The 24,349-nt window shown below is 53.1% G+C and overlaps 1 protein-coding gene across 1 annotated transcript in view; it reads left to right on the top strand.

The window, feature by feature from the left end:
* Positions 1-24,349, top strand: part of ZNF536 (zinc finger protein 536) — a 365,002-nt gene that overhangs the window by 135,418 nt on the left and 205,235 nt on the right. Inside the window, exon 3 of the mRNA XM_046683106.1 lies at positions 1,296-3,467. Within this exon, the coding sequence (XP_046539062.1) occupies positions 1,298-3,467 (2,170 nt within the window). The 5' untranslated portion in view covers positions 1,296-1,297. The remainder of the gene's footprint in view (positions 1-1,295; positions 3,468-24,349) is intronic.

The raw sequence follows: 24,349 nt of genomic DNA, 5'->3' as shown, positions 1-24,349 counted from the left end.
CCCTCCGTCCCTCCTGGAACTGTCTGGTGTTAGCCATTCTGCACAGGCTGCAGAGGGGGACAAAGAGGACTATTAAAGACAATTATGCAGACCAGCTTTGAGGGTTAGTGTTTAACAAACAGCTTTGAGTTCTAATTTTCTGCAAAACACATACTGCAGGTACAATTTGTACTCATTACTGTATATTGGGAAAGTTATTAAAAACACTCAAACTTGGTTGAGACTTCCTATGGCATCGTCCCTGGATTTTAATTGGTTTTTTATCTAGTCCTATAAAAGATCTCTTTCAGCCCAAAGTCCGTGCCTCGGAGAGCATGCCAGTTTGAAGGGCAGGGAGAGCCCACTACGTGGTAGAAGGCTTTGCCCCCACCCAAATTTGAGCAGTCTCAACAATCCACTAAGATCCCGTCACGAGATAATTTATACTTCTTTTGATGGGCGCAGTTACCAAATGACAAAATAACAGTGTTTCGTAACATAAGGGTTAAATCTTAATCTCTGAGGTTTGCAAAGCCGCTACTCGCAGTCTCCTTAAAATTTAATATACCTCGTTAATGCTTCCTCGCAAACACTGAAGGATTTTTATGATTATAATCATGTGTTACAGCACCTAGCACTGTTTCTAAGCAGCATACTAATCAGCTTAATGAGATATTACTGCACTTTTTGTTGACTAAAGCAAAATCCCTTTTATTGTTCTAAAGCCTGTCCTTTACTTTATTTTTTCCCAAAACATTATCTTGTTTTATTATGTACCAGTAAATATCATGCCATTGGGTTTTTTTTGGGGGGGGGGGCAGCAAATCATAAAATAATCTCTTTAATCTCAGACTGGCGAGTGTGTTGGATATAGGAACCGGAAACAAAACTTCCAAGCGAGTCTCTTTGGTCTTGCTGTTAAAACTGGTCTTCTCTTAGGAAAACTTTGAACTGATCCAACAGGTGCAGGTGCCACACGGGGGGGAAAGGAGGACGAGTTCAACACATAGACCCTTGATTTGTTATTAGGTGTTGAAAGTGGTAAAACATTAATAATTTAAATGTGAATGAATAATTGCAGTCTGTAAATAGAAAATACAAGGAAGACGATCTATCGCCAAAACAAATTGGAGGAGCAATGCCATATTGCATAATTGGCATTTAATAATTCATTTTTTTATTATTGTTTTTGACTATAATTCCTTAGCATTATTATGTGTAGGTAAGGCATGAAATGCAAATTCCCCACCAGCAGACGCTGTTGATTCATGCGCCGCGGTGCCTGGCACAGGTCTGAACTCTCTCTTTATTTTCAGGGATGGAAGAAACCAGTCTGTGCCTTGGAGTGTCCTCGGCGGCACCGGAAGCTGAGTCCCACCTGAGCGGCCCCGTCCTCAACGGCCAGTATGCCATGAGTCAGAAGTTGCACCAGATCACCGCCCAGCTCAGCCATGCCTTCCCCGAGCTGCATCCGCGGCCCAACCCTGAGGAGAAGACCCCCGCGCCCCTCGAGGAGAAGGCCCACGTGCCCATGAGTGGCCAGCCCATGGGCAGTCAGATGGCTCTCCTAGCCAACCAGCTGGGCCGGGATGTCGATACTAGCCTCAATGGGCGAGTGGACCTGCAGCAGTTCCTCAACGGGCAGAACCTGGGCATCATGTCCCAGATGAGCGACATCGAGGACGATGCCCGAAAAAACCGCAAGTACCCGTGCCCTCTGTGCGGCAAGCGGTTCCGCTTCAACAGCATCCTTTCCCTGCACATGCGCACTCACACCGGCGAGAAGCCCTTCAAGTGCCCCTACTGCGACCACCGGGCGGCGCAGAAGGGGAACCTCAAGATTCACCTGCGGACCCACAAGCTGGGCAACCTGGGTAAGGGACGCGGGCGGGTGCGCGAGGAGAACCGCCTGCTGCACGAACTGGAGGAGCGGGCCATCCTGCGGGACAAGCAGATGAAGAGCAGCCTGCTGCAGCCCCGGCCCGACCTGAAGCCCCTGCCGCATGCTCAGCAGGCCCCTCTGGCCACCTGCAACCTGGCCCTGCCTGCCAACCACAGCGTGCCCGACGTGGCCAACCCGGTGCCCTCGCCCAAGCCGGCCAGCGTGCAGGAGGACCCGGTGGCGCCGGCTGCTGGCTTCCGCTGCACCTTCTGCAAGGGCAAGTTCAAGAAGCGGGAGGAGCTGGACCGCCACATCCGCATCCTGCACAAGCCCTACAAGTGCACGCTGTGCGACTTTGCGGCCTCGCAGGAGGAGGAGCTCATCAGCCACGTGGAGAAGGCGCACATCACCGCCGAGTCGGCCCAGGGCCAGGGCCCCAGCAGCGGCGGGGAGCAGTCGGCCAACGAGTTCCGCTGTGAGGTGTGCGGGCAGGTGTTCAGCCAGGCGTGGTTCCTCAAGGGCCACATGCGGAAGCACAAAGACTCCTTCGAGCACTGCTGCCAGATCTGCGGCCGGCGCTTCAAAGAGCCCTGGTTCCTCAAGAACCACATGAAAGTCCACCTCAACAAGCTGTCTGTGAAGAGCAAGTCCCCCAGCGACCCTGAGCTGCCTGTGCCCATGGGGGGCATGTCCCAGGAGGCCCACGCCAACCTGTACTCCAGGTACCTCTCCTGCCTGCAGAGCGGCTTCATGGCCCCAGACAAAGCCGGCCTGAGCGAGCCCAGCCAGCTCTACAGCAAAGGGGAGCTGCCCGTGAAGGAGAAGGAGGTTCTGGGCAAGCTGCTGTCCCCCATCTCCGGCATGGCCCACGGCGTCCCTGAGGGCGACAAGCACTCCCTCCTGGGATGCCTCAACCTCGTGCCGCCGCTGAAATCCAGCTGCATGGAGCGGTTGCAGGCAGCTGCCAAAGCTGCTGAGATGGACCCGGTGAACAGCTACCAGGCTTGGCAGCTCATGGCCAGGGGTATGGCCATGGAACATGGCTTCTTGTCTAAAGAGCATCAGCTACAGCGCAACCACGAAGACACTTTGGCAAACGCCGGGGTTCTGTTTGATAAGGAGAAGCGGGAGTACGTGTTAGTGGGAGCAGATGGCTCGAAGCAGAAGATGCCTGCTGATTTGGTTCACAGCACTAAAGTGGGCAATCCGAGAGACCTGCCAAACAAACTCGACCCTCTAGAAGGCAGTCGGGATTTTTTGTCACACGGGCTGAACCAGGCACTCGAATATAACCTGCAGGGTCCTGGGAACATGAAGGAGAAGCCCACCGAGTGCCCAGACTGTGGCCGAGTGTTCCGCACCTACCACCAGGTGGTCGTGCACTCCCGCGTCCACAAGCGGGACCGCAAGGGCGACGAGGATGGGCTTCAGGTGGGCCTGGATGAGCGGCGCGGCTCGGGCAGTGACCAAGAGTCCCAGTCGGTGAGCCGCTCCACCACGCCAGGCTCCTCTAACGTCACCGAGGAGAGTGGGGCTGGAGGCGGGCTCTCTCAGACGGGGAGTGCCCAGGAGGACAGCCCGCACCCCTCCTCGCCGTCCTCCTCAGGTAGGTTGCCAGGGAAGGTGGGGGAGGAGCAGCCTGCACAGGGCCCTCCCTGCCCAGGGGACCTGGTCCTGTGCAGGCCTCGGTGGGCCAAGGACCTTCTCTGCTCGTCAGAGTCAGTTCTGAGGTCAGCGTTGCTCGATGACATGCCATGAGCGGGCTGCACACCGGCCCTTGCCGTTCTGCCCTGCCTCCAGGAAAGGCTATCATTTCAACTCTTGGCCTTCCCTTGAACACTGGCTACCAGGAGAGTGAGCTGATCCTCCTCTCATGTGGTGGAGATGGCCAGTTGGCACATTTGCCAATGGGGCTTAGCCTACCATTCCCCTGCAGTTGCCTACCAGGCCCCATTTCATGCCCTGACTCCATCTGCCATCACCTGGTCTCCAGGACTTGGGAGCTGGCACTCGGCTCCATCCATGGATGTGAATGTGGAAGTGCAGAGCCTCACCGTCTTTCCCCTAAGTATATTCCCATAATTCTCTCATTTGGGCACCTCGGTCTCCCTCCCCAGACAAAACTTGTCCCCCCGTCCCCTTCCAAAATTACAATGCAGCTCACCTTTCAGGCCCCTCTGACCTGAAGAACCATGCCACTCTCCTCTGAAGGATTGGAAAAGCACAGAGGTTTGAAACACAGATGCGCGACTGCATGTCTTAAATTGTACTGTGTTACACGGGCGATACAGCTTTGGGGTCTAAAATAGCAAAGCAGAAAATCTGTCATCAAAATGTCTGTGAAATGCTGAAGCTTCCTGGCCCAGTTTGAAAAGAAAAAACACTAGCCCAAGACGCCTAAATTAAAATCGCTACCTAACAGCAGGTAAACTGTTGCCTCCATCCATATTTCCAAAGCCCCTTACTAATGGATAGTAAATTGAAAGTTATATCTCTAGCCCTTTATAAAGAAAGCATCTCGCTAATACTGTAATCATTCTGCAGCCTAACAACAGAGGAAATCATGCCATAACAAATACCCCGTTACTAATGGCAACATTGATTTCTGCAATCAGCCATTAAGTCTCGAAAATGAAAGACAGTTTGAGGCACCTCAAGGCACTGTGTTGCCCACTGTTAAAGATGTGGTAGCTCACTGTTGAGGGTCATTTTTTAAAAGTTTTTTTTTCCTTCTCGGTTTCGATGAATATTTCAGTATTGGAGGCAATGCCCTGCTACAGTTGTTAAGCAGATGCCCGTTTGGCTTTGTTGCTATTGTCATGCTTCAGTATACCTTTCTTCTAGGGCAAAATTAGTGTTAAAATAAAGTGTGAGTCTGCTGGCTTATTACAAACCAGTAAAGAATCGTTAAGACACATAAATCTGAACTGCACATTCCAGAGATTCCGATGGCAGTTAATGCCGCTGCTTAAATACCCATGAAACACACTGTCTACTGCTGGAGTCCTGGGCTCGTTTGCGATTTATTTCTGGTGAGACGCTCTGGAAGAGTCGGACCAGGAATGTGGGCACCTCGGAGCGGGGGGCCACACTGCCGGAGTGACCGCCACATGGATCCTGCCGGGTGCAAGGGAGGGGCTTCAAGTTTCACAGCCCCACAGCGGGAACTCTGTAAAGATGGATCTGGGCTCCGCGGAGGCAGCAAACTGCCAGGCGTCCCACTGGCAGGAGGGACCATTCCCGGCCTCGCTTGAAGAGGGCCCGTCTTCCGGGGAGTGTTGTCTCACTGCTTTGGATTGGGGACCTTCCCAGGGCAGCAAGCAGAGAGCACACTGGCTCTCCTAAGTTTCTGGAGTGATGTGGAGTTAACACTGACAGATTTTCATCCCTCTCTCAGACCTGCTGAAATGAAACGGTCTCGGCAGAATCTTCCAGCACCAAATGTTCGGCTTTATTAATGACGTGTTTATCGTGTTTTCTCACCTTCTGGCCAAGTGATAGCCTCATGCTATTCCTATCTCTGTTGCTTCCATATCTCTAAATACTCTGTTGAAAAAACCCATTTTGCTTAAAAGAACCAACTGGGCTTATGACTCAAAGGAGAATTATACTTGAGTTTCGGGTATCTTCTTACTTGTATTTCCCTCACTGAAGTGTTTTACAATTGTGAATGCCGATTCTTTTATTTCTGGTTGACTTCTTTGTTTTCTTCATATTCAAATTAGACCCTTTCATAATTTTCTAAGTAGGAAAATTGGTGGCATACCAATATGTAGGCCAGATCAGCTGCAGGCCTGGGGCGTTCAGGTTTTCCCAGGATTACAACCCTTAACCAAATCTGGTTAGTCTTCCCTCTTGTTTCTAACAAGTGTGACTTGTATAAAGTGTGATTAAAATAAGCATTTACATAAAAATCTTGACACAATAGGTATTTTATTATTACCTGTTAGAGAGAAACCTGCAAGGTGAAGGGGAGGAAAAAAAATCTTTAAGCCCTTAAGTAAAGAAAGGAGTACTTATTAAGGCTTCTATTAAGAAGTAACTGCAAAACACGGTTTTACAAATTTCTCAGACTGCATAACAATGTCGCAAAACTTAATTTGCATCACTTGATTCTTTTTTTGTTGAAAACTGGGTCAGTAGGGCCTGAGAAACTATTTTTTCAGATCTTAACCAATGAATTCTTCTTTATAAATCGCTGCTCTTAACATGATAGTAGTTCTGAATTCATCATAAAAAACCTTTTTACAGAGAACCTCTTAGAACAGACCTCCAGAAGAAGGCTTACAATGAGTGGCAGAGACGTCCTTTGTTATCTGATGTAATTCTTTGCAAAGGAGGATTGGGAACCGAGTGGCTGTTTAAAAATGTCTTGCTCAGACCGAGACGAAGAAGGGGTCAAGTTTGCAATCAAACAGTTATTGCGAGATGGGTGACTGTCAGTGGCTGGGCTAATGTGGGATGCAGCTGTTTGTTATGTGAGCAAAAGAATGTTTGAATCAGTGAACATGTGAAAATGATTCCAGTGAACCAGAAAATGTGTTTGTTCTTTGGCTCTCCAAACTGCTGAGAACCAAGCTTAAGATCAACTGTGAAAACTAGGACCTTTGACAAATTGAGAGGTCATATTTTCTAACAGAAAACGGACAAAACTAGTCACACAGATCACTTCCCCATCTTCCCCCATTGTTTTATTTCTGTTGTTGTTGATTTGACTTACCAATAATTTCACGCCATCGTAGATGTCATTTCTGCCTCCGTGTACAACGCAAAGGGAAACTATTTGGAAAGCGGCTTATAAATTTTACTCTTTTATGACATTGAGAGAGCGGGCGGCTGTTTTGATGCTCTCTCCTTTCTGGCTTGCGTGCAAACACTCCAGTGGCATTAATCTCTGCATCTTTCCCTAAAACCTCGTCTAAGACTGTGCTGGGATCTGAGCTTCACTCTGAGTCAGAAAACCACCAAAGTTCTGTTTCTTTAGATTTTGCTTTGGAAATCACGCTCAGAATAATTAAAACTTAATGTAGTAAGAAACGATACTGTTCATTATATCCAACAGGGCAGTTACCTTCCACATTCCCCATAATTTTGGAGAGGGGCTAATTGAAGTGTTGATGGTGGGAAAGGCGTAATTGAATGCGTTGACCCTCTGTTCATTACATAAAGCCGGCTAAGTTACGTGATCAATGGAGAGCCAGGGAGAGATGCAGAGATGAACGTATCGTTAACCCTGCTACTTCTGCTGTAATATTTTGAGATGGACAAGGATTATTTGATCAGCTGGGCTAGAAGCCTTGTTGGTCTTCTTTTGTTTCCCGGGCTGCATTCCTGAAATGCTGGGTCTCCATCCTGTGCAGGCCCATTGACCACAGCATCAAAGGCCTTTATCCAGGGCTCCCTTGCACTGACATCGGGTGTAGAGTGATATGATAGATTTTCTTTCTTTTCCACCTCTTTTTCTCACGTGGCTCCTCCTCCCTGCCCCCATTCATGATAACCACAGCCTGCTCCACACAAACAAATCCAGGCACCCAAAAGAAGGAAAAAAAGAAAAAGACAAAATTTAAGTCTGAGGATTAAGATCTTCTTTTTTTTTTTTTGCTTGTGCATTCCAATTGTTCTTAAAATATTTGGCAATGTCAATTAGTAACTGAGCAGAGTTAGCTGATGAACACAATTTTCCAGTAGACTGAGCACCCTATTGTTGCCGAGCGAACAGCAGATTTCTGAGGTCATTATCATTCGCTGGTTGCTTGGCCCAGCTGCTTCCTGCTGCAAAAGCCAAACTTTATACTGGAGCTCGGGGATGGCGTGCAGCAACAGGGGGCTGGGCGGGGGAAGAGGGGAGCTGGCTGCAGAGCCGAAGACAGTCATTATCAGCAGAGGAAACAGAAAGTAAAAGTTTCCAGGCAATTCCAGGAAAACTGCCCCATCAGGCTTCTCCCTCTGTCGCTCTCCAGCACCTTCCACCTCCAGGCGGGGAATTAAAGGGCCAGGAGACGCCCCCCGGGCATTGTGGCGACTAACCTCTTTGCTGTGCCGGACTTTGCAAACAATAATCCTGTTTACAAATTTGCCTAAAAATTGTTAACCCAGTCTAAGGCAAGTGAGTGATTTCCTCATAGATAGACTCCTTCGTTTTTATTAAAAACAGAAAAAAAGAGAACAAAAACAACTCTTTTTTTCAGATGAAATTATTAACTTGAAATTAGTAAACTTGGGGTGACAAACAGGGAACGTGATTTCATTTTCCAGAGGGACTTTGGAGCAGATAATAATCTGAGATTCCTTGTAAAATCAAATTTAGTGCGGAATGCCCCCCCTTCCCTTTTTTCCTCCCCACTCTCTGCCTTCCCCACCCCCTAATTTGGGAGCTGGTTCAGTGAGATGAAAAGCTGCACTTTTTTAAAGCTCAGCTGTTGAAACCAAGCACCATATGCAGCCCTTCCGCCCTGACACGGGGTGTGTGCAGGCGGCCGCCGGGTTTGTGGGGATTTACGGGGCTCGGCTCGTGTGTGCCGAAGCCATGCCCGGGAGGACGCCAGTGCCGTGGCCCCTGCCTAGACAAATACGCTGGCCAGGCTCAGGCTGACGCCTGGGTGTGTCAAATGGGGCAGAGGCTGGAGGGCCTGTGACCTCCCTCTGGTCTCTCACCCTTCCTCTGGGTCTGGGGGTGGTCTGCCCCGCGGGGCGTGTGGTGGAGCGGGGACAAAGCAGCCCTCAGATGCTGAGTCGCGTGCTCTTCCTCCTGTCCCGGGAGCCAGACGCCTTCCAGCAGCTCCTTTTTATAGACTTCCCATCACTGCGTGCACTTTGATTATCTTGTGCCCAGAAGCAATTATTTGGGAACACTCAGCACCCCTCTGGGGCTGTTGCCTCTCTCTCCCCGTTTTGCGGGCACCTCTACCTCCCACTTCCAGGGGGCTGCCGATGGCGCTGTCACTTAGCATTTCAGAAAGAGAAAGTGTACCGGCTCTAAAAGTCTTCAAAATGGAAGTGTGACACAAAGACGTGGGACATAAAACCCCAGAAGCTAAGCCTCCTCTGCACTCCCGTAGATTCCCAGGACACCGTTTTGTGTCTGCGGGATTGATTCCTGGCTGCGGGGCCACTCAAGGCCCCTTGCCTCAGCCTGTCGGTCTTCAGGAGGGGGCCGTGTGGCCAGGGGCCCCCTTGAGTGCCCGGGGCGCCGCGTTCCTGACCTGAGGGCTCTGAGAAGCCTCAGGTGCTCGCCCGCTCCTGTACGCACGTTAACGCAAGGAACAGAGACGTTCATTTAACTCTACATTTAATGGTAATGAGAAAAACACAGATTAGCTGAGAACAGCTTACAATGAGGCAAAGAATTAAGCAGTCCGTGTTCAAAATAGACATGAAGCATTAGCTGCATGAGTCCCGTGAACTGGAGGTTCTGGGCTCAGGTCCGGCCACCACCTTGGGTATGTTGGGGCTGGAATTCGCAGTTTGCTTTGCAGATGGCCACAGTGTGGCCTCTGCTTGATGATGTGGCCAAAAGCAGGTCTCATGAGCTTCCAGAAGCTTCCTTTCGCCCACTCTCTTGCTATGCCTTCAGGTGGCTGGATGGTCCGCCCACCGTCAGCCCTGCCCACGGCTGCTTCTGCAGAGCTGGGCCAGCCTCTGTTGGGGGCAGCGTGGGTCCTCCTGTTCAGCCACATCCCGTCTCTACCAAGTAGCTTATTCCTTTGAACCCCTTCTTTGGCACGAAGCTTTGTGCCCCATTGATAAGAAGCAGACTTCTGAGAAGGCAAAGCAGGAAAGCCTTCCTTGCCTTACATCTCAGCCATTTCCTAGGTCTGCCCTCCTCTGACAGAAGGTTCTGTTAAGTGGCACTGATGTCTTAGAGGGGTGGAGATGGGAGCAAGCGGCAACAAGCCCCTGTTTTACTGGGCCTCAAGATTCCACTGGATTCTGGAGGGAAACTACTGGGATACTTGGGGATCTTGACATGGGGAACAGAGGGAATCCTGGGCAGAGATGTGTGCTGGGGGCATTGTGCAGCGTTCTGAGCCTGGGAGGCCAGAGGAGGACGAGCAGTTAGCTCCTCTAACTGTCGAGCTGTTCGGAGCGTTGATGGTAGGGGTGGAGAAGCACCTGCAGAGATCAGGAGATTGCATTTGTGCAAACATCCCAAATTCGTGATGATTGGGCTGGAACCTTTGCCATCTGCGACCCTTGGGCCTGCTTGCTGCCCTTCTGGGTTCCTCACTTCCCTCTGCCTGCTTCTCCTCTGTCGGCATCTGACAGGCACGTCCCTCCGCCCTTGTGGATGGGGCTGGCATGTTGTGGGAGGGGAGGGGGGCTCCGTGCAGCTTGTAAATGCAGAGAGGAAAGGGGGCCCTCCAGCATGGTGCCGGGCAGGTGGTCGGGGTCTCAGCTCTGCCCAGCAAGTGAGCGCTGCAGCAGCTGAGAGGATCCCTGGGTCCCCCTTGCCTTTTCCTGGCAGGACAGGGCGACAGCAACATTTACTTAAGCTGTGGAGTTTGGCACTGCTGCCTCCAGGCGCCATCTGGAAAGCCCTTCTCAGAAAGCCATGGGCTCTCCCAAAAGAGCTGAGGGGAGCAGGACTTGGGCTGGGCTTTGGGGCTTTTCTCTTGGGTAGGACCTGAGCGTCGAGGCACCTGAGCTGGGCTGGCGGGGCCTCTCTGAGCCACGTTGCTAAAGCAGGTCCCCCTCGGTTTGCACATGGCTTTTCTCTCTGCTGGGGCTCTCCAGCTAATTCTGAGCCAGACCTGGTTTAGCTTCTCTTTGTCTGGAGCGCACTCGCTTTCCTGGGGCTCTATTTCTATTTACTTTGTATTGCATTTTGCTTACTCTGTTCACCTAAGTCCTGATATGTCGTGGGTGCGAAGGCATGGAGCTGGCCAAGACTGTCCTGGTTAGTTACTGATACACCCCTGGAACACCAGGGCTTGTTAACATCATGTAGAAATGAATCTTGTGCCTCTAAAATGTGCTGGGGAGACAGGATGGAGAACTCGGCGGCTTGGCTTGTGACAAACAGGGCTGAGCTAAGCACAGAGATTTGCCACCATTCTTTCCCTGATCCACATCTTCAAAACAGGCTGCAGAGCCCCAAAACAATGCGTGTCTGAACACGCCCCACAGCTATGCGATGGGTGGGCCGAGGCACCCAGGGAGCTGGCTGAACACGGGCGCAGTCCGGGCAGAATTCCTGTGCTTGGGTTTGTTTCCTTCTCCTACCAAAAGCAAGTTGTCCGGGTGCTGGCTTCTTGTGGGCCCATCTCCTTGCCGCTGTGAGCCTTGGGGTTTGTGTGACATGTGGCATGTGTCTGAGAGAAGTGGGAGGCACAGCACAAGCTGACTCCTTGGCTGGGCGGCCCACCGTGCCACATGGGGGCTGGCCCTCCTTTGGGGGGTCCCCAGCCAGGTGCTGGCAGGAGGAAGTGGGTGATGTGGGGGCCTGGCTTTCAACGCCTGGTCACTTGCTTTCAAAAGGTGGGTCGTTTTTCTGCTTCTCCTGGGAGGCAGGGGACACCTTTGGGAGACCTTTGTATGTTTTACTCTGTGCCTGGTCCAGAACATTCTGCAGAGGAGTCATTCCTTCCCTGGTGGAGGCACCTTGCTGGACTGGAATCTAGGCGGACACCGGGTCCTTTCCTTTTCTCTGACCTCAGCTCCAAAGGCATTTGCTGTCTGATGAAACAGGTCCCCCCACGGGGCTCTCAGCTCTTCCTTAGAGTCACGTCCCGAGACCCTTCCCTCGGTGGCTGTCATCGAGGTTTTTGGATACCCTCGGTTGTCTTCAATCATCTTGAGAGGCGTTTTGGAAAATTTCCAACTTGCTTCTGTTTAGTTCAACATAAAACGTGTGCAGTGGTTGTTTCCTTGAAGATCAAGACACATATGTGTTTCTTTTTATTGCTGAATATATTTTGTTAAATTTGTTGCTAAAGTAGGTGTTTTAGTTCTTTTTAAAGTAATTTGCCCTGAAAAATTGAAGTGGTCCTTCAGCAAAGCTGCCATGTGACACAAAATATTCACTTTTCTGGGAGGAGTGTCCATTCCCAGCTCGGGCCTGATGCCTCTCTGAAATATCCTTTGCTAGTGACCTTGAAACTCTTTCCACTCGGTCTCCCCCAGGAGGGGTGTTTACTGACTTCTTTGCTGCTATTGTTGCTGAATGACATGTTTGTTATTTTTCCTACTATAAAGTAATTCCTGCTCATCTTGGACATTTAGAAAATACAGGTAAATAAAACTAATTTTAAAATATATATCCCCACACCACTTCTTGAAACGTGTGTCATATATTTTGTGTCGCTGAATAGTCTACACAAAGATCAGCAAACTTTTTCTGTAAAGGGTCAGATAATGAATATTTGAGGCTTTGCAGGCCCTGTGGTCTCTGTCATAGGTACTCAGTTCTGCCATGAAAGGGTGTGATGGTGTTCCAGTAAGACTGCTTACAAAGACAGCTGACGGGGGATCTGGCCCATGGGTTCTTTTGCAGACACATGTTCTATAGGAACAGCCATACTTCGTTTTTTAAAGCTTCACACAAATAATATGTTCTTTGAGAAAATACCAGAAATAGAGGGAAGCAAAGGAAAAAATCTCCATCAATCTAATGATTTAACCAGTCCCCTACTGCTGAGCGTAATGAGACTTGCTTCCGTTTCTTCGTTTCTGCACCTGAACCTTTCTGCCCGCCCGCACGCCCCTTCCTCGGTGCACGGTCCCAGCAGCGGGCCCTCTGGTCGCTGGCAGGTGGCCCTGAGGCTGCGGAGGCGTGTTACTCAGCAGGCTGTGCGTCCTGAGGCCTTTTCTCCCAGTGCTGGGGTTTTCCCATGAGAAGATTGCTCCTGAGGTTGTGCCAGAGTCTGTCTCCCTGAGCTGAGTCGCTCCTTACCACCAGGCTGCTCTGTGACTCATTTGCTCATTCATACAGTCGCTCATTTGTTCATTCCTTCATTAGTTCATTTATTTATTCCTTCAAGGACAAAATGCTTCTTAGGTAGGTTGTGCACACCGAGCAGTGTGCTGGGTACCGGGGGTGCAGAGATGAGTGGAGACACATGGCAGCCTCCAGGGGCTCAGAGCCCAGGGAGCCTGGACAGGTCCTCAGCAGAGAGAGAGGGTTGCACGGGAGGGCCTACCCCAGGGGCTACGGGAGCACCCACCTGCCTTCGTGCCCACGTTTGTTCCTGAGGAACCTGAGAGGGTGAAGGAACCTTCTCAATCACTTGAGTAACTCCTTTGGCAGGTGGCTTTTTCCCTGTGTAGAATCTGGCCAATCAGATGACTTCTGGACACCCCAGCTCGGCCGCTGTGCCTGGCTGTCCTCTCTCCCTGGCTGTGAACTGGGGTTGAAATCACTTTCTGGCTACAGGAGAGTCCCTGGGGGAGAGCTTAGCTGGGGCTTTTGAGGAGGGCCCCTCAGGCTGGGAAGGGAGCAGGATCGGAGCTTGTGAGGGCTGGCAGCTGTGGCGTGTGTGGCCGGGCAGTCCACACCACATGGGAGCTCGGCCCTGAGCAGTGGGGGTGGCAGCGAGAGGCGGGATGGTGCTCCACACCCGAAAGCCAGGGACAGGTTCCCGGCTCTGACCACCCTGTCATTTTCGTCGGCGGTCATGAGCCAGGGGAGGGGCACGAGTCAGCTGTCGGGTGGTGTGGACTCCCATCCAGATCCTGCAGGTAGAGTATCTGAGGACACTGGGAAGGAGGGCTCGGCTTTGTCCATGTGACCCAGACTGACCTGACTCAGAACTGTCCATGCCTGCCCCGCAGAGGATCAAGTGAGTCATAGGGGGCTGGACCCCCACTGCGTGTCAAGCGTCCATCATCAGTAGCATCAGTAGAGGGTGGCGGGCATTGTACATAGTACCAGTTTTCTTGTTGGGTGGTGGGACGTGAACTGAATGCAGACCCCCACGAGGATGGGTGGAAACAGTTTCTTCTGGTGCACATCAAACCTCAACTGCCCTTTTTTTTCTGTGGAGTAAAACATTATAAGCCTGGCTGTTAACTCAGAGGCAAGTGCATTTTCTGCATTTAAGAAACTGCTCGGTGCAGAGTGCACACGTGGGCATGGAGCTCGGCCGCGCAGGCGTCTTCAGGGTTGGGCCACCCCGCGGGGCTGGCTGGCCCTCTTGCTCCCCTCCCTGGCCTCGCGCTTTTCGTCTGCACCACTGGAGTAGGGGTGGGAAGTCTGGAAGGCTCTGAGACCCCTTTTGTCTCTTCTTTCCCCTCCTCGCTTCTCCTCTCCCTTCCCAAGTGTGTCCGTGGCCCAAGGGGAGCTTTCCAGAGCAGAGAACGAGGGTCCGTGGGGTCTGAGGATTTCGTGGATCTTTGCTGATGTTTGTGTCTGAGCCTCCAGCCGCTGGTGAGGGGCCCGGTGTGCTTGGTGGGTGGGGGGCTGGGCAGACCCTCTTCTATCTCTTTTCCCACCGGGCACCTCCACACCTGCTACTCCTGTCTGAGGCCTCCGCGCTGTGGAGATGGAGTGCTGCCGCTGGAGGCCAGCCCCTCCGCTCCTGGGGCTGACCTCGCTGGGCCGCCGAGAGGTGGAGAGCGTGGTTACAGCGGACGGCTCCAGTGCTGCCTCTCAGGAGCTGTGTGACCCAGCAAGGCTCCTCAGCCTCTCTGTGCCTCTCTTTCCATCATGCATTTGTCTTTCTATAAAGTGCTCAGCACAGTCCCCAGCATGAAGACGTGCTCAATAAATGTCTGTCATCAGGATTATTCTGCACTATCTACAAAGACAACTGAGTGAAAACCAGGAAACGTGGCCAGTTGATTGGTTGTTGGGAGTAACGTGGCACCAAAGGTCTGGCCCCACTGTGCTAGTCTCACTGAATCTGGCCGTCGTTTGCCCATGTCCCCAGTAGAACGGTGGGATCTGTGGGGCTTACTCCACTGTCTTGAACGGAGGATGATTTGGGGCATTATAAAGCAGGGACTCGTGTTGTCCTGGGTGGGCAGCCTCCTTCCTTCATGTGGAGTCTGCACAAGGTGTTTCGGTCTCTGCTCACTTTCTTCACGTATTTTGTTGCCGCAAATGAATCTGACTTCAAACTGGCTTTAACTACAGCCATAACCACAAAGCTTCAGTGGTTCAAGTCACTGAAAGGTCTGGGAGTTGGTCTGGCTCTACGTGATGTGGATTTAGCAGCTCAAATGGTATCCGCAAGGACTCCCTCCCCTCCTAGTAGCAAAAAGGCTGCCACAGCTCAGAACTTTCATTCCCATACCACCAAACAGAGGGACACTCTTTTCTGGAAGCCCAGCAACTATCTCTTTGCATTTTATTATATTTTACTATATTGTTCTGCCCATTCCTGAACAGTCACCGTGGCCAGGGGGAGGGGATGCAGTAGCTGGCTCGGGGCTCACTCTTGGCAGGGGATAGGGAGTGTGATCTCATCCAGTTCCATAGCTGAGAGTGGGAGAGAAGAGCTTTCCCACAGAGATTCAGATGGAGGAGGCATGGGCCCTGAGCAACAAAACAGTGACCAAAATGTCACGGCTCCCAGGTTGTGCCAGCTGCAGAAGCATTTGCCCTCCTGTTCAGAACATCCAAGAGATGTCCCAGCCTTCCTGTGGGAGGTGTGTAAGGGTCTGTTACTGTAAGGAGGGTCTGCCCAGCTGCTTCCTCTGGGACTTTCAGAGATAAGACTGTCCTGCGAGGAGAGCTAGTCCCTTGGTTACCATCATTAGGGCTCCATTGCTGCCTCAAATCTCTTTGTGTATATGGAGCCTCATCATAGTCTGGAAGTGACAAGGGCCATCACCGAAGTCAGCTGACACGTCTCCCATCTGTCCACTGTACGCCCAGGGCCATTTCCCTGCCACATTAGCAGAGGGAAGGGGCCCAGAGAAAGAGAAAGTGCACCTCCACTCTCGAGGAGCTGGTCTGACTTTGGGGAATGACCATGCATAAAGAGGGTTAGAGAAGCCAGGAGCAGCCATGGTCACCTGCACAGGTGTGGCAACCACGTCGAGGCTTTGCATGGCCAGCCGTCCCGGCAAAGGAGAGCCCCCTGCTGTGTCCTCCCACCGTCGCCCTCTCCCCAGGTAGAAACAGAGGGACAGACCAAGAACGTGCTCTTGTTTCAGCTCGGCAAGGACATGGCAGGAGTCGAGACTGCAGGTTCCTGCTGAGTGGTGGTCACCCCGGGAGCTGGGCACAGTGGGATGAGCAGCGGGCTGAGCCGAGGGAGCCTGCATAACGGCGCTGGGCCCCGACTTCCTGATTATCGGGCAGAGAGCCGAAAGGTCCACAGAAGGCACCCGGGGAATCTGCCCTCCCGGCGCTTGTCGTCTGGCAGGGGAGCAGTGTCATTAGATGTGTAAACTGAGCCGTGGGAGGCTCTACTGAGTTACGCAGCTGGGAGTGGAGGAGCGGGGACTCGAACCCACGTCTGTCAGACCCGGTGCCTTTTAATTCCACTGTTGGGTCGTGCTGGGAATGGGGTGAAGGCAGCAGAAGGCAGAAGCCCTAATCGCCAGCCCCATCTCCAGCTCCACGCTGGCAAACACCAGCCCTGCCGAGCAGGCTCTTTGTACCCCAGACGAGGTTGTCCTCTCATCTTTTCTGGAAAAGAAGCAAGGAAGGGGGCCAGCCCAGCACTTGCCCGGCTCTGCCAGGACTGCTTGGGACCCACCCCGAGCTCCACACTTAGACTGGAAGTGATCGTCCGAGGCTGTGGTTGCAGGTATCCCCCCAGCCCCTCTCAAGGTCACATGCACAGCAGGTCACGGGTGTCTTGGGACCATGTCCCGGGGGTGCACCTAGTGGCCCAAGACAGAGAGGGTAAGGCCACAGGAGCATGGCCCAGTGGATGGGGCCATGAACCCTGACTCAGGGCTCCCAGCTCTCGGCCTGTGTTTCAGGTTCCTGTCCCTTCCAATGCTGCGATGCTCTGCCAGCGCTGTTTACATGCTCTCCTTTGCAGGGCGGCATTGGAAGGGGGCCTGGAGTGTGTGGGGACAGAGTACAGGTCACGCAGGCAGAGGCTCATCGCGGGCACCAGCCAGCGCTGTCAGTGAATATACTCACTCTCTCCCCCAGTCCTTTTCCAGGAGAAGAGGGGGACATCCCCCACTGGTGAGGAAGAGAAAGAGAAGGGAGGTGTCTCATCCTCCTCCCTGGCCACACGTCCTCCGAGGTGTAAATTAGGAGGGCAGACTTACCATCTGGGAAGCCTTCCAGAAGAGGGGCTGCTGAGTTCTTTGTTGTCGCGCCTCGTGGCATCAAAGGCTGAACCAAGCGGTCACGGCACTGTACACTGGCCACACCAAGTGGAAGGTTCGGGGCTGTCACTCTGCCCTGGAGCCACTTAGGTTGCTCCCAGGAAAGGGCCCCGCTCAGTGGGGGGGCCGAGTCTGCTGCCGTGGGTCATGGAGGAGAGAGTAGGTTCAAACTGCCCATAGCTTCTGGGAATGGAGCGTCCCTGTGACTGTGTGTGAGGCGCTAATGTGTGCCTGAATGGTTGTTGTGTGTGTTGGGATGTGAATGTATTGATATCAGAGTGATCGTGCTGTCCTGGGCTGGTGTCGCTATGTGCACATCTGTAAGGTGACTTAATTTTTTGGATGCACGTTGCTGAGGGTGCATGTGTTGCTTTGTGCTTGCGTGTATATGTTTAAGTGTGTGTTGGGCATGTCTTGGACCACGGATGTGTTGGTGTGGGCGTGGATGTGCACGCACCTGGTATATGTATGGATGCATATACGGGTGAGGGTGGGTTGGGATGTGCATGTCGGTTGTGTGTGTGGGTATTGGGGTGTGCATTAGGATGTGATATTGGGGTCTGAAACTATGTTGATGTGGCTCTGTGGTTTGGGGGAGTGCATGTTTGTGTGTTGATGCATGTTAGTAAAAGATGTGTGTATTGAGATGTGTGTAATGATATGTGGTGTGTGTGTTGGGATGGGTGTTTGGCTGTATGTTGTGTGGCTGTATGTGTTGGGGAGTGCATTGGTGTGCGTTGGTACAGTGACACATGTTAGTAAAGATGTGTGTGTTGGGATGTGTGTATCTGTGTGTGTTTGCCTGTGTTCGTATGGGTGTCAGGGTGTGTGTTGTGTGGGTAAGGATGTGTGTGGTGGGTAGCATGATGACTTACTATTATGTAAGAGGGTCGGCCTCTTCAGAGCACTGTGGCCCTTCAGCCTTCCTTGCAAGAAGAGGAACTGGTTTCTGAGCCTGCCCTGCCGCCTTTCCCGGACCCTCAGAGCGTTGCTGATGGGGGTCTTCCTCCCTCTCGCTAGCTCAGCCTCAGGCGGAGACCTGGCTCCCGGGGTGCAAGTCGGCTAATGCAGAGAGCTTTGTCTCCCAGCGTCAACAGCCAGGCCCTCTGCGCCCTCAGGCTCCTCAGGAGGGAGCTGGGGCTTGAGAGTCCAGGATCCCCCTCTAGAGAAACTCTGTTCTGGAGTTCAGCCAGCCGTGTGTCTGGAGTAGGACTGAGAGCTCCATGAGGACAGGAATTGTGTTGTATTCAGCTGCATTCCCATCACGGTCCCAGGCACACAGCATGGAAGACAGCAGGTGTTGAGGGAATTCTGGTCGATTTATACGGAAGGACATGGAATGCTGTCTCCTAGCACAGAGGGCACTTGCCCAGAGTCATCCTGAGACCCAGTCCTTCCCACCGCTCTCCCTCTGGGTGCCAGAGGACTAAACCACAGCATAAAGCCCGGCCCTGTAGAACTGCGGTGGGGTTCCTGTGAGCTGCTCAGGTCCCCTGCTGCCAGGAGGAGGAGGACCCCAGTGCATAAGGAAGCGCGAGGTCTGAGAAGGGCACAGGGCATATCAGTGCCACTTCGGGAGCAGTCTCGTAGGATGAGTTCAGTTTGCCATCAGTACCCATGGGACACCTCCTCCTTCCCGGAACAGTGGCGACCTTGGCTCTGGGTCCAGCTCCTCCTCCCTGGATGACCATCCTCCATGGGCCTCAGAGCAGTTGTTTCTCCCACCTCCCCCTCCTTGGAGTCCATGGACACAGTAGCAGCCTCACTGACAATCAGCCTGCTGTAGGCCCAGGAAGCGGGGTCCAGCTGTCAACTGTGGCCGCCACCCCTTCAGTCTGCAGAGCATGCAATGGCTTCAGCTGTGTTGCCAACAGCTTATAGGTGATCTTGCAGCCATTTTTGGGTTTATTTGGTCAAGTCTCCTGGCCTCTACGGATAATCTAGGGGCAGGCCTGGGAGCCTGTGGGTGAGCCTCCCTGAGCTCACCACAGGTGGGTCTGCAGAATGGTGCCCCTCATGAGCTGCAGGCATCCAGGGGGTCGGTCTGCTTAGAGCCTGGGAACACATGGATGCTGGGCCATCGTGCAGCTCAGGACCAAATGGCTTTCATGGCCTCTGTGTGCACGTGGCCTAGGACTCTCCCTTTCCTGAAATTTCAATGCGTGTTCTACTAGCCATTTCATAAAGTCAGAAAGAAAAATGTCAGGGACAACGTGTGGTGGAGCAGCCGTGAATTTGGTGAAAATTCTCCTGAAATTACATGGAGCAGCGAGGCCCCATGCCAGCTCCACCCAGCTTCTGCAGGAAGTTTTTGAAGCCGGGTACTTTGGAGCCTATTGTTTGGTTAGTGGTGGAGGAAATGCTACTCTCTCCGAGATAAGAGCCCTGATGGAAGAACTTGGAGGCTCCAGGAGCCTCAGTGGGGAGGGGGAGCCGTGAGGGGTGGAGTAGGAGGGCGCCATGAGGGAGAGAGCAGATTCCCCCAGGTGGGCTCTCCTTTCTCATCTGAACTCCTAACCGGGGAAAGCAAGGCCCCTGGAGGCTCTGAAGCCTTTGGTAGCTGTGGCTCTTTAGGGGATTGAGATGGAATGCACTAGAATCCCTGAGGGGTACGGGAGATGCCTGATAAAACCAGGGCTGTCAGAGAGAGTGCGATGAGTGGCGACCTATTAGCCTGGTTGGAGCGGTCATTGGAGCAACCAACCTACTTGGCCCACAAGCCCCATGATGGCCTACTTTCCCCTCTTTCCCTTCTCTTACTCTGCTGAGGTCCTCTTCCCTTCTCTCTGTCCTCAGCCCCACAGAGCCAGCCCTCCTGGTGGCCTTTGCACCATCTGTCATCTCTTGGGCCTGCTCTTGACACAGGCTATCCCAGGCTGGTTCCATCTCATCATTCAGATCTCACCTCCTCCATCACTTCCTCCGAGTGACCTTTCTGTGACCCCCGATATGAACCGTCCCTTCCCCAGCCTCTCTCTGGAAGCATTATTCTGTATTATCGTCTTTGAGGCCGTTGGGAAGCCTCGTGCTCTCTCTTCACTGATTTATGTATCCCTCGTGTGCTTACTTGTGGTCTGGTTTAGTCCCCTGGTGTGGGCTCCATGAGAGCAGGGACTCCAGGCCACTGCTGTATTGTCGTGCCCACAGCAGTGCCTGGCACGTGGTGGCGGCCAAGGAAACACTTAAAAAGACCGTTGTGGTGAAATACACATGGCATAAAAGTTACCGTCATAACCACAGTGAGTGTGCGGTTCAGTGGCCCAGGCACGCTCACAGTGCCGGGCGGCCCTCACCACCGTCCGCCCATGGAACTCTTTCATCGTGCAAAAACTGAAGCTCTGCGCCCATTAAACCCCAACTCCCTCCCCACCCCCTCCACTTTCTGTCTTTGTGGATTAGATGACTCTAGGTACTGCAGGTAAGTGGAATTGCATACTATTTGTCCCTTGTGACTGGCTTATTTCACTTGGCATAATGTCCTCGAAATTCATCCATGTTGGAGCGTGTGACGCGGGATTTCCTTCCTTTTTAAGGCTGAATAATAATCCATTGTATGGGCAGACCACATTTTCCCCGTTCATCTGTCCTCTGTCTTTGGGCTATTTCAGTAAACATTTTTGAATAAATGAATGAAGGCTGGGGCATGGCCTCCACCTCCCTTTCACCTGCTCGAGGGGAAGAGCTGTAGTCTTGAGTTCGTTAAGGGAATTCCTTACGTCCTGTGCTCCCGGCTCCCCAGCATATGCCGGGGTCTGGGACTTGGTCCCCAAGGCCCTGAGCATTTTTACGGGAGAGTTCCTGGAGCAAGGATGGGGTTGGCCTGGGCTCAGACCTTGCGCCCCTGGGAGGGCTGGAGGGTGCCCTGAGGGGTTCACAGCTCTTTCACAGAGGTGGGGGCCTGGCCCCTGTCATAGCTTCTTTTCTCTGACGTGGGGCGGGGCAGACGGAGAAGGGAGTGGGTGGTGCCATGCCCTGGAGCTGACACTGGGAGCCAGCTGCGGGCACTGGGCAACAGCATCCCGTGACAAATGCTTAACTGTCCACAGCCAGCTTCAGTTTCTGTCAGAAGCTGAAACTCCAGAAAACAACCAGTGTTGTCTGCTATGTTTTGTTGGAAGTCCAACGTTCTCCCCAATGCTGATCCCGAGCCTTTTGAAACGGAATCCCTCTCTCACTCCTGAACACAGCCGGGGTTCACGCTGAAATCCGGGCACAGATGGGGCCTTGGCCATCCAGTCTGGGGTGGGGAAGTACGGTGACCGGCTTTGACATCTAAGCGAAGCTGGGCCTGCAGCTGGAAGGGTGAAGGGGAAAGACTCTCAGTGCAGACCCGTCCAGCTCATGGGGAGCGCCTGTGTAGCCGCTGCTGTGTGCATCACGTGCCGCGTGCCGCCCAGGCCAGGGCAGGGTGCTGGAAAGCCCATATCCCCCCCTCCGCTCAGGAAGTCATACGCTGGGTGAGCCGTCCACCCTGAGCGAGGGCACAGAACACAGGTCATGGCTTGTCGAGGGATCTGCTTGTGTGGTGTGGACCCCACAGGGCTGTGCGGGCTGCGGGCTTCTGGATGGGGGGAGTGGGAGTGGGAAGGCACCTGCCGGGAGATGGGATGGAGGAGAGGGTCTCGAGAGGGATGCGGGCGGGTTGGAGAGAGGCAGGGATGCTGGTGGATGGGCAGCAGAGAAGAGCAGGGCTCTGCAGGGCCCGGGCACCAGCGCGGACCAGCGGCCTGGGCAGGGCTAGGTGCACGGCACAGGAGGCAGGGAAGGACGCCTTGGCTCAGCTCAGGCTGAGCTTCCAGGGGATTCCAGGCAGAATTCTATTTGTTCAGCTCTCGCCAGAGAACTTCCAGAGGCCAGAGGAGTGTCCTCACACCTGCCCTGTGAAGATGGGGTCTCTCCAGGCCTCCTGGGGTTTCTCCCTGCCCCGGTGCCTGGGAGGCCCAGACACCCATGACCTGACCATGCATGACTGGGGCAGGCCACTGCAGACCCCCTCCCGCAGCAGGATGTGACCTCCTGTCCTAGTCTGTTCGGGCTGCTGTAACAAAACCCCACAGACTGTACAGAAACAGCATTTCTCTCTCACAGTTCTGGAGGCTGGGAACTCCGAGATCAAGGTGCTGACAGATTCAGTGTCTGACGAGGACGTGCTTCCTGGTTCATAGATGGCCATTGGGTCACTGTGTCCTCACGGGGCGGAAGGCTGAGGGAGCTCTCTGGGGTCCTTTTTGTGCGGCACTAATCCCGTTCGTGAGGCTCCACCCCCACGACCTGAGCACCTCCCCAAACCCCACCTCCTAATACCATCCCATTAGGGTTAGGAGTTCAACACAGGAATTGGTGGGGGGGACACAAACCTTCAGTCTACAGCACCTCTCCATTGGGCCCCCCAAAAGCAGTGTTGTTGATCAAGCCAGTTATCCAAACACAAACGGAACAGAAAAGAAAATGGCAGGAAACTCCAGCATGCTGTGAGCTTTGTCAGACCTCTGCTTGCCCATTGGTTCGCAGGTAAAACCCATCTTCTCGTGGGGGAACGTTACAGCCAGTCTGCCAGACCCCACTCCACTTGTGGGGTAACCAACAGCCCTTGGCTGATGGAGGCAGGTCCCAAAGGGGGGTGTCCGACAGGTTTTAATTCATGAAATGCAGCCATGGACAGGCATACCAATTCCACACTTGGCACCCTGCTCCTCCCGGCATGCCAGCCTGGCTCACGGCTCCCACGCCCGCCTCCCCACTGCCTCACATGGGATAAGAGAGGGCGCCTCGGGGCCGACCAAGGACGCCAGAGACAGACAGTGGCTGCCTTGGAATCTCCAAGCAGGTTACAAAGGAGATGGAGCAAATTCTTCTTTCCTCAGACTGTGCCCAACCCGCCCCAGATCTTCCCCACACGCTGTTGACTGCTGGAAACCCAACATTTAGCTGATGGGGAAGCAGCCGGAGAATTCAACAGCACCCAGTGGTCTCCAGGGGGAGAAATGCAATAAAAAAAGTGTTATACATGTTAAAGCCACTTTGAAAGTGTGTTGCTGTTTCAAGCTGCCCCCAGGGCCAGCCGGCCTCCTCCCCGGGCAGCAGGGGATGGGGAGTCTGAGGGGGCGGGGGGAGTCTGAGGGGGCGGAGCGAGTCGTGGGGAGGAGGGCAAGGCGCTCCATCTGCCAGCTGCCCTCCAGCCTCCACTTGCTGGCCCAGAGGAACTGCTTCGACTGCACCCTTTTTGGGGGGAAGGTAGTAAACTTTTTATTTTAGAGTGATGCTAGATTTATAGAAGAGTTGCAGGGGTAACCCAGGAGCGGAGTCCCTGTGTACTCACACCAGCTTCCCCTGTGTTAACAATTCCAGGGCACACTTGTCGCAGAAATGAACAATGTTAATGCAGTATCATTAGCTGAGGCCCACGCTTTGTTCAGATTCCCTCAGTTTTTACCTAATGTCTTTATTCTGTCCTAGGATCCCATCCAAGATGCCACATTACACTTAGTTTTTTTTTAAATTAATAAATTTTATTTTTTAGAGCAGTTTTAGGTTCACAGCAAAATGGAGGGAAACGTACAGAGTTCTCACTTTCCCCACCTCCCTCCCCGTCAGCACCCTAGTTGTCACGTCTCCTGAGGCTCCTTGTGGCTGTGAGAGTGGCTCAGACTTTCCTTGTTTGGGGCGACCTTGCCAGTTTTGAGGAGTGCGCTCAGGCGTTTTACAGACTGTCTTTCAGTCTGGGTTTGGCCGCTGTTTCTCTCAGGGTGGGCCTGGGGTTACGGGGATTTGGGGGCGAGACGTGGAGGTAAAGTGCCCTTCTCATCACGTATCCAGGGTGCCTGCTGTCAAGCTGACTTGTCCCTGTTGATGCTGACCTGGGTTACCTGGCTGATTTCTCACTGTAAAGCCACACTTCTTTTTTTTGGTGAGGAAGATTCACCCTGAGCTAACGCCTTTGCCAATCTTCCTCCTTTTGCTTGAGGAAGATTGGCCCTGAGCTGACATCTGTACCGGTCTTCCTCTATTTTGTATGTGGGACGCTCCCACAGCGCGGCTGATGAGTGGAGTAGCTCCACGCCCGGGATCCAAACCTGCAAACCTGGGCCACCGGAGCGGAGTGTGCTAAACTTAACCACTCGGCCCCGGCCACACCTCTTTTAGAGGGAGTGAGTAGGCAGGACCAGCTATGTAATTTGCCCGCCTCAGTGTAGAATGAAGACATGGAGGCTGTTGTTCAAAATTATTAAGAATTTCAAGATAGTGATAGCA

This window comes from Equus quagga, chromosome 13, assembly GCF_021613505.1.
Source record: "Equus quagga isolate Etosha38 chromosome 13, UCLA_HA_Equagga_1.0, whole genome shotgun sequence".
In the NCBI taxonomy this organism is placed as follows: domain Eukaryota; kingdom Metazoa; phylum Chordata; class Mammalia; order Perissodactyla; family Equidae; genus Equus; species Equus quagga.
This window is presented reverse-complemented; position numbering and strand designations above follow the sequence as displayed.